Source organism: Stegodyphus dumicola, chromosome 7 (assembly GCF_044657685.1).
Source record: "Stegodyphus dumicola isolate Sdum_Otavi_A_Nest chromosome 7, ASM4465768v1".
Taxonomy (NCBI): Eukaryota; Metazoa; Arthropoda; class Arachnida; order Araneae; family Eresidae; genus Stegodyphus; species Stegodyphus dumicola.
The window spans coordinates 14122174-14138293 of record NC_140774.1 but is presented as its reverse complement, the minus strand read 5'-3'; the positions used below and the strand labels follow the sequence as shown (position 1 = coordinate 14138293).

The window sequence follows — 16120 nt, the reverse complement described above, 5'->3', positions numbered from 1 at the left end:
TTTTAAACATAATTTTGCAGTGAAATTTTATTTTTGCTCAAGACCAGATTATCAAAACAAATTAAAAATAAAATTACGTAGGTTGGGGCAAAAGTCATGGGAACTGTTTTTTTTTTTTTTTTTTTTTTCCCTTAAAGATACCAGTCCGGTTGGAAAATGTGACATATACAGACGAAAGGACAAGGTCTTAACTACATGTGTGGACAATGAATAGCACTGAAATATCGTAACACATGAATTTATCACGGTAGTATACAAGGCAATATGGCCTTCACCGTGCAAAAGAATGATAACACAAAACACATAAAGTTGACATGAGAAACCTGGGCCTAAAGACCCTCAATGTAGTCCCCTGCTACTGTCACCACACGCTGCCAACGATGTGGGAGGCGCTGAATACCATCAGCCTCAGCATTTGCCGCACCATGTGTGAATCGGGCCATCTGTTGGTGCACAGCATTAGCAATGTCCTCTCATGTTGCAAACCGCCTACCACGTATTGGTTCCTTAATCTTGGGAATGAGATCAAAGTCACAGAGCGAAAGGTCAGGAGAGTGCAGTTGGGTGCTCCAATTCTTCCCATCACCAACGTCGGAGTAGCTGCCGTACACACTCTGCTTTATGTGTTCTTGCACTGTCGTGCAGAATTATTGCACTGTCCAGAAGATCCGGAGGTTTATCCCGAACGCCATGTCGTACCTGTCGCACTAGGAAGTCCCTGTACTACTGCGCGGCCACTTCTATGTCGGTCCGCACACTCACCGGTCGTCCCGAACGTTCCTCATCACTGGTTGGCACACGTCCTTGCTGAAACTTCCCTACCCACTATGCTACTGTACGATATGGTAGGGCATTATTCCCAAGGGCTTCTACTAACTTACTGTGACATTCCATCGCATTTCTCCCTCGGAGAACGGCTATCTTGATGTAAGCGCGCTGTTCAACACGCATTACTTCCATCTCGCACGACACTCACCAACTGAAACTGATTTCAGAGCCCTCGCTACCACAGAGCCAGCTATCACAGAGCCATCTGTTGTTCTGCCTACACACTATGCCTGCAGAACTTCCCCACGACACATATACGTTTTGTGATCCGTTCACATATCTACCAAAAAAAAAAAAAATAGTTTCCATGACTTTTGCCCCAACCCTCGTATTATTTAAAAGTGCAATTAAATAAATGAAAAATACAAAATAGGAATCAGAAGTTAGAGAAATGAAATAATAACTTATGATTCAACATTTTTGATGCAACTAATAAGCTGATTTTAAGTTTTTTTTACTTATTCCGGTTACCTGAAAATCAATTATAATCTCTATCTCGCCTTTTCCACAGGAGCAACTGAAGCTTTTGCATGTTTCTCTGGATTCGATTTAAACATGCCATATTATGCTGGAGAAGTTCAGGCTTTTGGACTTGGTATGGACGTTCGCTGTGTAGATAAAAACGGTAAGTTTTCCCCGTATTTAGCTGTCTAGAGGAAATTCCGTAAGCATAACTTAAAGCTTCTATCCGAATTAGCAACGAATTTCCTTACACATTACAGAGTAAGTCATGCGCACATTTGGTACCACACATTACAGAGTAACTCATGCGCACAATGGTACAACAGAGAGTATTTACACATTTTTAGAATAATTTCGAGGCCGTGTAATTAATGTTTAAAATGTAAAACTTTTACTTTTAAGGGTTCGTTTGATAGACGTTTTTTCTGAGCCTTAATTCTGCATCGTAATTTCCATGACAGAAAGGCTTTTCGCAAAGCTTCCAAGAATAATGATTTCCACTACTTTCCTGAGTCCATCGTTCGTGGTGGATTTGCACTTAGAAAGAGTTTTTTCCCGAGACGTCAGAGGCACAATAGCCCATAGGGGAAACGTTCGGGGATTACGAAGGAATACGTTGACAAGGTATGTATGCAATATCTGTATCAGTTTTCATTTTTTCAAGGAATGCAGTAGTACTTTTCGAAATATAACATGTTGCTTGATGAAATTTCATTCTTAAAGTCAATAGGATAAAAAATGGAAATTTTACTGTCAAGTATCGGAAGTAAAAGTTTCTTTTGATAGTACTGTAAGGTATATTTTAATTTTATAACAGTTATATTAAGCTTGTGCTTTTTTCCTAACCTTCCTAGCTTCAACGTACAACTCCGTACCAGAATGAGGTTTTAGAATAGCGTTAAATGCAAATGAGAAATCGAATAGTATATCGAATAGTATTAATAGAGAAATCGAATAGTAAGTCAAGTTCCACTGACTTCGCCAGAGAGAGTTAGGATTCCTGAATAGAGCGCGTTTGCCTTTGGACTACATCTCTCTAACTGTTACTACGCTACGCCGTATTACGTGCCTTTTGAGAGCTTCGCTGGCTAATTTAATATTACAGGCCAACTAGTTTAGAATTGTGTTAGCTTCGGCTAAATCTCTTTAGTTATCCATTAGTTAGTTCTTATTTCTTATATTTAGAGTTTAAGCCCAAGTGGAGGCTTGGCTGTACGCCCTGGGAAAGGGGCCGACTGTTAATTCTTTATTTTGAGCAAACAAAGGGTAATAAACACTTCTTGAAATTTACGTTTCTGTTCTTGGAGGCTTTGCTGCACGCTCTGTAAAAGGGGCCAACTATTAAATCTTTATTTTGAGCAAATAACAGGTAATTAACCCTTCTTGAAATTCACGCTGTTCTTGGAGGCTTTACTGTACGCCCTGAGAAAGGGGCCGATGAATAAATGGTAATTAATCCTTCTCGAAGTTTGCGTTTATGTTCTTGGAGGCTTTGCTGTACACCCTGAGAAAGGGGCCAACAAATAAATCTTTATTGAGCAAGTAAAGGGTAATAAACCCTTCTCGAAATTTACATTTCTGTTCTTGGAGGCTTTCCTGCACGCCCTGAGAAAGGGGCCGACTGTTAAATCTTTATTTTGAGTAAAGTGTAATTAACCCTTCTTGAAATTCACGTTTCTTTACTTAGAGGCTTTCCTGCACGCCCTGAGAAAGGGGCCGACAAATAAAGGGTAATTAACCCTTCTTGAAGTTTGCGTTTCTGTTCGTGGAGGCTTTGCGGTACACCCTGAGAAAGGATAATAAATAAATCTTTATTTTGAGCAAATAAAGGGTAATAAACCCTTCTCGAAATTTACATTTCTGTTCTTTGAGGCTTTGCTGCACGCCCTGAGAAAGAGGCCGACTGTTAAATCTTTATTTTGAGCAAAGTGTAATTAACCCTTCTTGAAATTCACGTTTCTGTTCTTGGAGGCTTTGCTGCACGCCCTGAGAAAGGGGCCGACTGTTAAATCTTTATTTTGAGCAAAGTGTAATTAACCCTTCTTGAAATTCACGTTTCTGTTCTTGGAGGCTTTGCTGTACAACCTGAGAAAGGGGCCGGCAAATAAATCTTTATTTTGAGCAAATAAAGGGTAATAAACCCTTCTCGAAATTTACATTTTTGTTCTTGGAGGCTTTGCTGTACGCCCTGAGAAAGGGCCCGCAAATAAATCTTCATTTTGAGCAAATAAAATGTAATTAACTCTTATTGAAGTTTCTGTTTCTGTTCTTGGCCTTAAGCGATTATTTCCTAGCAGTTCACTAGGTTCTTTGACATTACATTTAAGAAGATAAAAGTGAGGAACTCTATAATATTTAGGTGATTTTAGCAGTTTCTTTCAGTGTCCTTATTTTTAATTTTCCACAGTAAGAGAATCCTGCGACAATCACAAAAACCTTGCTGAAATATTCTTTGTATAGACGGAACCAAGTTTATACGTTTTTTCTCTTCGTTTTTGCTACCTCTTGTTACGAATGATTTAACTTTGGAAACATAAGAAACAGTACATAGATTTTACTGGTCTTCGTTCTGAGTCTACATTTTATGTAGAAGATGGTTTCCACTGACGGACAGACTTCTTCCCATTGACTGTTTTTCTCTTTCCGATTAATAATAATGCTCAATTTGCGCTCATAAATTTTAATGAAGTGCATTTTATAGCATTTTTTAATTATGGAACATAAATATTTCGGTTCGGAAAGCGCAAAAACATATCGTTCAACATGTCGCTTATTTTATTGAGACATTTTGAAAAAGGAATAAATTTTTAAAAGGAAAATTTATTTTTATTGAATTTATTAAAAAAGGAAAATTAATTTTATTCCTTTTGAAAAAGGAATGAATATTACTTTTGGGGCCATCTGACTTCATACAGACAACCAAAAACAAAAGTACAACCATTAGGAAATGAACAAGAATCATTTTCAACCATTACGGCGGTCACGTTTCCGCAATGACTGTTGGCATTGTCATTTTGTAAATTTTCCGATGTGCAGATGGAGTGGCTGTGGACTCGATTTATTGACAGTACAGATACTGTATTCGCTGTGTTATAAAGGATGGACATAACAAGAATTTAACTTTTTATTTAAATTTACTTAAAATTTATTTTTGCTTGAAAAAACTTTATTTTTCCATTTAAATTATGCTATCATTTTTTGTTAAGAAATAAGGAAGCACTAAAGGACAACGATCATCATAATTCCATCCTGTATTAATCCACTTTCTAAAAATAAAAATATATCTCAAGAAATCATAAACTTCTCTTAGTTTTGAAGCGAACTAAGAATATTTTGCTGTAAGAGTCTTAGATTAGGTTTGGTTTATTGAAATTAGGGCAAAGCACACTACGGGCATCTGCATAAGGGGAGGGATGTTTTCGTGGAGGACTTTCTATGTTAAGCGTCTTAGGCTCTCAGTCTGGTTTTTGCATTAAAAGTCAGGAACAGTTAACTCCAATACCTTTAATCTGAAGGATGGCACTAAGACACACTGCAAAATACTATAAAAATGCTTTAACTCTCCTTTAACAAATTTGAAGCTTATATTGATTAAAGAACAGCTGACTTCAGAGTCTAAGACTTATTAAAGAGACAAGTCTTTAGATTTAGGCTAACTGAAGGGGCAAATGAGTGATCTGGTAAGCAAAGCTTTCAGAATTGTTCAATTCTGGCTTTAACTCAACTATAATGCATCTGTACTCGAGTTGAGTTACAGTTATGCAATTAACATACATACCGTATTCTTCCCGTTTTATTTAAGTCATTTTCTTATAAACTTTTACAAAGCTTGTTTGTAGGTTTTGGATTTAGATGGTATTGAAAAAAATGTGAGAAAGTCCTAATATAAGAAAAAATACTCCTAACTTAGTTTTTACATTTAGCTTCACTTGTTTATTAAAAGTTTATAGTCTAGAATTAACTCTTTTTTTAAAAATTTCAGGACGTGATGTTGTCGGTGAGAGGGGTGAAATTGTTATAGGCACTCCTAATCCATCCTTTCTAATAAATTTGTGGAAAGATGTAGACAACAAAATAGTGAACGCGACCTATTTTAGCAAATATCCAGGTAAGATATTGTAATCCTTTCAGTAGAGCAATTACTATCAATTTAAATTTGAAACACTTAAACCAAACCGAAGTGGGTTGTAAGTTATATTCATTTGAATGCAGAAAAAAAAAATTTTCCAGGAATCTGGTGGCAGGGTGATGAAGGATGGATTAATCCAGCTACAAAAGGACTTATAGTGTGTGGAAGAAGGTGAGCATACGCTTAAAAAAACTTTTATACAGTGGTATAAAAAAGTAATCATTAGTCTCAAAATTCTAAAGACGTAAAAACCATTAAGCACCTTCACACTTGCGATACAGGATTTAGCCCTAGCCAGTGAGGGAAGGTAAAATTACGCATGCGTTAAGTGTGCAACTGATGCAGTTAAATCTTCAACTGAATATCAATTTCCATTTGCTTCGCTATGATTTGTCGGATTTTATACCATAATGTTGAAAAGTTAGAACATTTAGACAAAGTCCATACACCAGTTTTTCTGACGTAGAGATGTCTGGTTGCTTAGCAATGAAGTTAGACTCTTTTGACCGTAAAGCCAAAGAATATGAATGGCAGAAAAAGGCAAACTCTCGTAGACACAATGTAAACCAGCCTGGCTTCCCTCAGGTGACTTTCGAATCGAAGCCAGTATGCTGTATTCAGAATTTTATTTAAGAAAGACCTTGAGCATCATACCGGTGACAGTACAAATTTCCGCAGTTCCACTCCCAGTTTTGAGACAGAGCACCCCTGGGGGACGGGGCAGAGGGTCTCTCATCCCTCTTCCCATACCACAAACTCTCGAGAAAACTTTCGGCTCGCCGCCTGTTTAAAGTACCCCCACGCCACACAGACACTATACATTTCCAAACACCCGTCTCTTCTTCGGAATCGAAACCGGGACCTTCGGTACGGCAGTAAGACCCACTATCCCTGTTGGGAGGCCTTTAATGATACGGAATCCAGTTTTATGATACTTGAGCACCATACAAACGTTTCTTATGTTACCAAAAACGTATGTGAGTAACGCACAAGAAAATCTACATATGAAGTTAACTAACTTACTCTGCAATATAAATCTTATTCAAAGATTGAAAGCTACAAATCTGATAAACTTTTTCTCGACTTGCCAAAAGGTAAATATTCTAAGGTGTTGCAATATAATCGCTTTGTTTGGAAGTACTCGGGGACAGTCCCCCCCCTCCAGTAGTTAAGAATTAATAAATCTAAGAAAAGAACTGGATTGAAGATGAGCATCTTCTAATCGTCATGAATATATTTTCTAGCAGTTTTCCTCCGAGCTTACAAACTTTATCAAAATCGAAACCCTATGAGCTGTTGTAACTGAGAACTCTAGTAAGATATAGAGAACTTTTATAGTTGTTTACATAGAAATGCATATTTTTACTTTATGTGTCATACAAAAATGTAACCAGTAAAAAACGAGAAGAGGTTGTCATTATTTATTCTCAAGTTTTGTTCATCTTCGAAAAAGTTTGCATTTTTTTTTAATTTTATTTTTAGTTTAAGATAAAAGCTGTAGAGACATTATGTAATTTAGAAGCAGGAGATATGAAAAATGAACGTTTCCCTCGCCGGGACTCGAACCATTGACCTCTCGAATACGCGTCGAGCGTTTTGACCACTACACCACGAAGGCATGCTAAGAAGGCGGCAGAAATACCTTATAACTTTCCTGTGCACAGTGTTTCGTGTACAGACATTGCTAAAAGTTCAGAAGCATTGATTAGCAGAGTGAGTCCACTCCACGCACATTTATTTTCTCATCGCGTTTTCTAATATAAGATAAGAATTAAATTAGAGAGACAGTTTTATTTTTCTACTCGTATTGTTGATTTTCGTGATATTAAAATTGCTATAACATATACGATTAAATTTCAACCTTATGTTTTTATTTTTAGTGATGACGCTCTGATACAAAATGGAGAAAAATTTGGGGCTGCAGATGTGTATTTTGCTAGTAAGTAAACATTCCTTTTTCTGTTTTTTTTTTTTTTTCTAATTCTTCGTTTCATATGTAGGTATTGAATATATCAGAATATTGAACTGTGGCAATAGCCGTCCAGACGGTATAGTGACTAGGGGAAGCGTGCTGCGGTACCGAAGGACCCGGTTCGAATCCTGGAGAAATCATGGGTGTTTGTAAATGTATAGTGTCTTTGCGGCATGGAGGCACTCTAAATATATGGCGTGCTAAAAGTCGTGTAGTTTGGTGGCAGGTTAGAGTGATAGGAGTCCCTCAGACCACCCCGGGAGGCTCTCCCTTAAAACTGGAATGAAGTAGAAGTCCAAACTCCTTGAGGCTCTGTCAATCATCCTGCCATGAATTACATGGACAAGAGAACTACAACACTCGAGTTCGATGAGTCACGACTAAGTAGACGATACTTGCTTGCCACTTTCCAGACAATGCCTAGTACGCCTGTGTCTACTATTCAGGAAACAACCCGCGCTATAACTGAATTTTCCTTTTACTTTTTCTTTGGGGGGGGCTATATTTTTTGTATGTACTTTAACAGTACAGCGATTTTTAAAAAAGTTAAGGAACAAAGAAAAGGGTTTGGATCGCCATGGTTGAAAAAAAAGAAAAAAAAAAAAAAAAAAGATTGATGGAAAAGCATGAAATTGGCATGCATATCCGGAACTTTGCATCCGGGACCGAGAATGGAGGTATTTACGACTGCTAAAAAACAAGGACGCTAGTGCGCTAACATTACGAAGGGTGTGAATCTTCTTTCGAATAAAGATCAGAGACGTTAAAGACGTCAAATTTCTTACGACGGTATAGAGGAAACGTCAAAGATTTTTAAGCTAATTTTGTTAAACTTATCGAACGGGATTTATTCTTTTGCCCTCAGGGGAAAAAATAACGGTAAATTTGTTAACCAGTTCTTCCATAAATCACGAAAAGTATCCAATAAGTATCCTAAACTTTCATTGGTTATTCAGGTGATAGTATATATGGATATGATTCGTATATGTTTTCTTAATTCTACCACATAAGGATTAGAATTCTCAAGAATTTAAAATCTGATGTAAATTTTACAGAGAACTTTAACAAATTAACAAATCAAATCACTGTTTTAAGCGACAGAGTTAAGAAAACATCGCTTGCAATATCTTTTTGATTCCGGCTTGTTTTGTACAAAAATAATAATGTAGCGAAATACCAGCTGCGGTGAGACAGCTTCCCGGCAAAGCACCTTTAAAGTTGCCAGAAGGTTGCAAGGAAATGCGGGGTCGCCAGATTTGGCTGGAAATCAACCATTTGGTGAGATTTGGTGTCAGAATTGACGATATACTATAAACGGAGCGAGAATGGTCTAGAAAGCATTCTTAGCGGTTTTCTCGGAAATAAACTGGAAGGTAGGTTAAAGCTATATCTACCCTCCCTGGGAAAGAGCAGTGGCATGAGATCAGAGATTAACTTATTGATCGATCGAGTCGGGAGCAGTACTTAAGTGCTTTGCCGTGAAGCTGACTTCAGCGTTTGAACCTGAAGGCTATATTGCTGATTGTTTTAGAGTGTTTATCGTAGCTTTTCGACAACTGTAAACGTGTGTTTGGGACTGTCCTGTGTAATACTGGCGAATAAATTGTGTTTTTGTTTTTCATTAAGTATTAGCAACAGTTACCCCAAATCCGCGCACCCGTACAACGCAACATTAATTATGCATGTATTTGAAGAATTTGTATCAATTCTTTCGCTGTAAAATCTTATGTATGTATACATAAATAATTTTTAATATGTCATTAATTAAAGTAAGCAGAAAAAACACCTTTGTCTGAGGTAGATATGGAATAAAATTCCCTCAATTTTCAGGCGGTTCGGTAGCAGGTCCTTCTTTAACAAAAGTAAAAATAAAATTTGCTATTATTCATGCAAATACCTTTTTGCTCCTGAAGAAGAGGGACCTTTATCTTATCGCTATGGAAATTGACAGAATTTTATTCAAAACCTACGCCAAACTAAATTTGGTTTTTTAAATTTTACATTGGTTTGTTTCTCTTCCATATCATAAATTATTTTTTAATTTTTTCAATGCTCATAACACCTTTTTTTTTTTTTTTTTTTTTTTGGTAAGTAGCAGGGCAACCACCTGTACAGAAGCCGCCAAATTTTCAGAATGTCCGAAACCATGGCAACTTTGTACATAAACATTCTTCATGTAGCCACGCTCATAAAAACTGTTTATTCAAGCAACATCGCCATTTTTGTATTCATTCTTTTTATTGTAATCCAGACTTCAACTGTTTTTGTAGATAAATAGTGATATGTTTTGCTGTTAACTCAGTTTTAAAATATCGCTTGTAGAATTTGTCATGGTAGAAACTGCACTGAAAGTTCTACAAAAATACAGTACTTTGTCGCAAAAGCACTGAAGGGAAAAACGAGGTTGGTTTGGTAGACAGCCGATACGCATTGCGGAATCTGTGCAATTCAGTCATGTTTTTCAAGCAAAAACACATCGCTGTATACATGGAGAAAATAACAGCTCTAAAAATTATAGAAGGATTTAGAGAAAATGTGTTTTATTTATTTTAAATGTATCGTGTAATCTTTATTTAATAATTGAAATTTATTTAAAAAAGTTTAATGCAATTTCTTTTGCTATATTGATAATTATACCGACTTCGATAAACATTGATTGTCTGGAAAGTTTATTTGTTTATTTATTTTTTTTAAGTCACGAAAATCTTGAATTTTCACCCGATAAGTAATTTTTGCCTTTTCATTTATAAAAAGACCCCAAATTATGTCAAGGTGGTTGCATTAATACGTAAGTACGTTTTATTTTCATAAATCTTTTATTATAGGATAAATGTTTTCATAAAGCTTCCATTTTTTATATTTTACTCATATATTTTCAATAAATGTTTCGGAAACAAAATGCACTGGTAAATTGCCAGTAAATTAGTTTCAATTTGCAATTTATTAAATTACTGATAACGAAAAAAAATGGTAAATTTACAATTCTAAATCTGTATCAGGTTATTAATCTAATATATGAAACTACAAAATCATTTAGAACATATAAATTTCAAAATTTTTAGTTTGAAAGTAATCACCTGATTATTTATTTATAGTCCACGATATAGAAGAAATTATGGACTACATTTGTGTGAACCAGAGTAAAAAAAATGGACAATGCAGAGCTGTTCTGTTCGTTAAGTTGAAAAAAGGTTACAAATTCACTCCCGAACTTCATGAAAAAATCGCCAGTACCATCAGCAGAGAACTATTTCAAGACTATGTTCCTGAAGCCATTTTAGAAGTACCAGATATTCCTGTGAGTAATATTAAATATCTATCTTATTGTTTTCGTTTTTTGCGATTTCGCATCGATTCACTACAAACGGCGAATCACTTTTCAAACTGTTGCCACAATGTATTATCGCCCTGCCACAATGTATTTGTATGTTGCCACAATGTATTTAAAGAAATTAAATAATGAAAAATCTGCATAAATGTATGTCTATTTCTCGGATTGTGATAAAACAACGGTACATAGAGCAATCAAATTTTGAATGACGTAATCTTCCTAAATATGGGCATGTGGAAGACCAAATTTTAAATTTGAAATATGTTTTATTGTCGATTTCTTATTTTGTAAAACTTTAAGGAATTTTTGATTAACAAACTCAAAGATTTCAAAGCGACCAATGTCAACGTTGTACAGAAAAAGCATTTTTATCTCCAGCGCTTGAGTCTCTCTATCGGAAATTATAAAGATATGCTCATTTTAAAACTATTTTGCGATATTGTTGATGAACTCAATTTTATGGTTTAAGTGCGAAGAACGTGACATTTAATAAATAAAGGTAATACACAAAATGTTTAAAAAAAAAAAAAAATCTGAAATGTTTCAGATTTTAAATTACGTCCAAAGGGGCGTTTTTTAACATTTTGTGTGTTACCTTTCTTTATTAAATATCACGTTCCTCGCACTTAAACCATAAGATCCAGTGCAACAGCAATATCGCAAAATAGTTTTAAAACGAGCATATCTTTAGAATTTCCGATACAGAGACTCACGCGCTGGAGATAAAAATGTTTTTTCTGCACAACGTTGCCATTGCTCGCTTTGAAATCCTTGAGTTTGTTAATCAAAAATTCGTCAAAGTTTTAAAAAATAGGAAATCGATCATAAAACAAATTTCAAATTTCAAATTTGGTCTTCCACATGCTCATATTCGTTGGAGGATTACGTTATTCAAAATTCGATGACTCTATGTACCGTTGTTTTATGACAATGTGAGAAATATACATACATTTACGCAGATTTTCATTATTTAATTTCTTCAAATATAATGCAGGACTCTAACATTATGTGGCAACAGTTTGAAAAGTGAACCGACATTTATCCGTCCGACGCAAAATGCCAAAACGAAACTAATAGTCCTTCGGGATTCAAATCCCTTTGGACTAAAAAAAACGCTCCTTTGGACGTAATTTAAAATCCGAAACATTTCAGATTTTTTTTTTTTTTTTACTTTTTTCATTGTTTTTTACTCCCTTGTACGAAGTAAAAAGGAAGTATTGTAATCGCGAAAAGTTTCAGGCAGCATATTTCAACGAAAATATCCATTTTGACCGCTTTCGAATGCAATTTAATGATGCTTTTGCGTGATATCTGTTCGTAAGGACAGAATAAAAGACTCTTTTCCTCCAAAAAAATTATAAAACTGTTTTAAAATGAATTCTGAAGAGAGTTTTTCGTGGCGTCTGTACGAACGTATGTACGTACGTACATATCTCGCATAACTCAAAAATGAATAGCCTCAGAACGTTGAAATTTTGTACATAGAACTGCTATAACATGTAGATGTGCACCTCGTATTTTGGTTGCAATCGGCCGCACCAAACGTATATAAATATATTTATATAAATATGCACTCTGTTACCCGGCTCAGTGATCTCAGTTTCTTTACTCTTATATGTTTGTAAATTGTACATTTTTTCCTTTAAAAAAATTATTAAATTATGTTATTCTTTTCTTCCGGTTAAGGTTTAGTGCCTTTAGTCAATCTGTATGCAATATTTTTAGAATTATCAACAATTTTAAAGTTGTTTAAGTGCCGCTAAGCCTAATAATTTTTTGATGGCGGCCATTGCTTGTTTACACTTGAAACAGCAGAATAGTGGATTTGTTGCGAATCTAGAGAAACGTAGCTTCGCAACAACAAAAATAACGCCTTCATTTATTATTGCGAATTAAATCGTGCTTAATCCTTTTTGGATTTTTTTCGGAAAAATAAGTGTTTAAGATTCACTTCGTAATTTTTAATACAGATATTTTGAGTTTTTATGTATTTTTGCCTTGTCGCAAAGTGAGAACTGAATTAATTGAATGAGAAATACTCAATCTTCTGTGAAAAACTGTTTCTTTTTTGTTTTGTTTACTTAAATTCTTCTATACGTCGGTTTAGCTTTATTATAGTATTTGAATAGAACATGTGGCAACGATTAGATGATTCTTGAAATGATATAATTTTTGTGCATTCTGAGTTATAATATAAACGAAATGTAATACTGTTAAGTGAACTTAGAGCCAGAGTGTCGCTATGGTAAAAAAAAAATACTAGAGTGAATTTTAAAGATTGCATTTATTTTATTGTGGTTTATGCGCTGTCGGCGAAATAGATTTAATTCAATCCAATAAGTTGAACGAAATGCAAGAAAAAAAGGCGTATAATTTAATATTCCGTACAAGGAAGTCATGTGGTGTACACATCAGATTTTTTTTTTTTTTAAACAATTACAGAACTCCTCGTTCTCCACGAAGTATTGCACGAGGCTTAAAGATGTAAGTAAATAACTCATAGTACAAGGAGATACAATTCAACAATAAAAATATAATATCTAGGTCTGGAGAGACCACAGAATCAATGTAAAATATAAATGCTATTACAGTAAAAATACTAAAATATAACACGAATAATTAAACTATGTTAATGCTTCTATAAAAAAATAAACCAACTTAATAATAGTGCAATAATAATAAAAATGAAATAATACTGATACAAAGGGAGAATTATACATCAGCAGTACTGTACTGCTGATATATCATTGAGGATTGATTGATTACGTTACCTAATCATAAACAGACAATATGCAAAATAATACTATGACGCATAAAAGATAAAAATCCCAATCATGTAAATAATAATACTGAAAGTTCACAAGAACAAATAAAATCGAGCAAGACTGCAATTGCTTCGGAGCCCCTAACAAGATCATGGAAAACAGGAGGCCAGAATGGGAAGCTGCTCTAAATCTCACTTTAAATGCACTTCTGGCACTGGCATGCAACCCTACAATGCAATAAAATGTGTTTCTCATCTTCCACAGCATCGCCGCAAGCACGAAGTCCGCTAGTCACAATACTGAAAAAGGTAAATACCAAAATTACCATGGCCGGTCAAAATATTTTAACTAACTTTATCTTCCGAAAATGGAGAGAAGTAAACTTCTGCGAGTCATTTACCTTCAGAAAAAAGCGATTACACTTAGAACATAACAAAATGTATAGTATCAGTAGTAGATAAGGCTATAGTGAGCTGGAACGTAAGTAACAGAATTAAGGTGACGTTGCATGTTTAGAAAGTTCTTAAGTATAAGAACTTTTACCATATCTTGGTAGCTTAACAAATATTCAGAGCAAAATAAGTTTCAAATAATAAATGGAATAAAAAAGTGGTGAAATGCTAATATAAAAATGCAAATACAGATTGAATAAATTAAATAAAAATAAAAATAATCAAAATAATAACAATTTACCGATAAAGTAGCCTTTAAAATGGATGAGTATAATAAAGGAAAGGGAAATTATGGGTAATTTTCAGAACCTAACGCTGAAAAGGCTAGGGAAAAAGCACGGGGGGAAAGGCGGTATAGGGATAATGTCAAATATCTGTAGTATTTCTTTGTTAACATAATTACATTGTTCTTGCATGTGATTAATAAAATGTCTTTTTATACTTTCAGTACAATGTAAATAATAAAAGAATGGAAAGTCTTGTTCGACAGATCGTGGCAACCAACCAGCTTCCTGAAGTGAATAACATCAGAAACCCGGATTCTTTAAAACATTTTATCGACATACCTGAAATACTAGAATACGACGTGCTGTGAAAAATTTGGGAATTGGGGTGTTTCTCCTGTGAACGCTGGAACAATCTGAAGAGAAACCAGAAATGCAGAATAGGGTATAATTGGACTGGAAAGAGATGTACTTCAGAGCAAGAACTTTGATTTTTTTTTCTTTGAATATACAAAAGCATACTTCTGCCAACATTAGCTGGGAACGAGCTAAAGTCTCATTTACTTTTATTCCAAATTATAGTTTAATTGTGATATAACAAATATTTCATGCACTGTTATTTATTTTTAAATTAAACTTTACCTGTTAACAAATTTAAGTATGTATGTGTAGTATTTTCGCAAATGATCACACTTTACAGTTGCATAAAATTGATAAATAATTCACCATCTATGAAAGTAATGTTTAAGAGAGTTTTTTGGTTTTAAAAAATCAGAAGCCAGGGACAAAACACGTTCATTAATTTTCTAGTTTAAAGAAAGCACTGTTAAAGGAACCCAATTCAGAAGTCTGGGGCTAGAACTGAAACATATTTTATAATTATACTACTAAAATCAGAAGCGGAATAAAAATGGAGATAAAGGACAAAAATGTTCTTTAATATTACTCATGAAAAGAGAATCAAGCTGAATTTACAAAACCGGAGGACACTGAGGTCAAATACTAAGCTTTTTCTGTAATTTTTCGACTAAATACGCTGTTAAAAGAGAGTCAAGCGATAGGAATATAAATAAAATGAGGAATATAAATAATGGTTCCTCTTCCTTATTTTGTTTGAATAACAGAAACTGCAGATACCGAATCAGCGGATGCGATGGTAAAACGAATACGATTACTACTCTAAGGAAGGAAAAATCGCTAGATGTAATAAACTGCAGATTATCAAAAGGAATTTGAGTTTAAATTTAGCTTTGTAATTATCTTTATGTTTTTTTTTTAATTTTATTTTTATTTATTTACTTTTTCCCCCTTAATCAATATTACGGCAAAGCACGCAATGGTGTCGATTAAAGAGGGGGATGCCTCTTGAATGATTTTTTGAGGGAAAGCAATTTTTATCCACGTTACATATATTGAAAAACCACGAAAACGGCAAGGCAGCCAGGCCATTCGCTTTGATTCGACTGCATACCGAACTAAATGTGTCCAGCAACATCCCCGTTATGTCGCTGTTAGGCCCAAATACACATCTTTAGATTCTTCCTTTGCAAATTCTTATAGTTCTTTCGTTGATCTTCTTTATCAATATTCCATAAACTGGATGGGAAAAAATCACCACTGTGGAATTTTAGTAGTTCACAACGTTTACATAACGTCGAGTGCATCGCAAGTTGTAGCGTGGAGAGTCTCGAGAGTACGGGGAGTTCCGAGAACGACCAAGCAGAGTCGGGAGCTGTACTCCGGAAAGCAGTGTCGGGTGTTTTGCAGGAAGCTGTCTACACTGTGATAGCCTGATAACCTAAAGGCTGTGTCGCTGAACGTGTCAGCGTGTTTATAGTAGATTTTCGACGACTGTAAAAAGTGTTCTTGGAGCTGTCCTGATTAATATTGGCTAAATAAAGTGTGTTTCGATACTTCATCAAATGTTGTCGTTTAACGATGTTCATGCTAATATAAA

At 34.8% G+C, this 16120-nt stretch overlaps 1 protein-coding gene across 1 annotated transcript in view; it reads left to right on the top strand.

Annotated features, from left to right (window-relative positions):
- Positions 1-14816, top strand: part of LOC118192183 (acetoacetyl-CoA synthetase-like) — a 101531-nt gene extending 86715 nt beyond the window's left edge. Inside the window, exons 13-18 of the mRNA XM_035363088.2 lie at positions 1340-1453; positions 5273-5398; positions 5521-5590; positions 7300-7358; positions 10487-10689; positions 14388-14816. Coding sequence (XP_035218979.1) covers positions 1340-1453; positions 5273-5398; positions 5521-5590; positions 7300-7358; positions 10487-10689; positions 14388-14534 — 719 coding nt within the window. The 3' untranslated portion in view covers positions 14535-14816. The remainder of the gene's footprint in view (positions 1-1339; positions 1454-5272; positions 5399-5520; positions 5591-7299; positions 7359-10486; positions 10690-14387) is intronic.
- The last annotated feature ends 1304 nt before the right edge of the window (positions 14817-16120 follow it).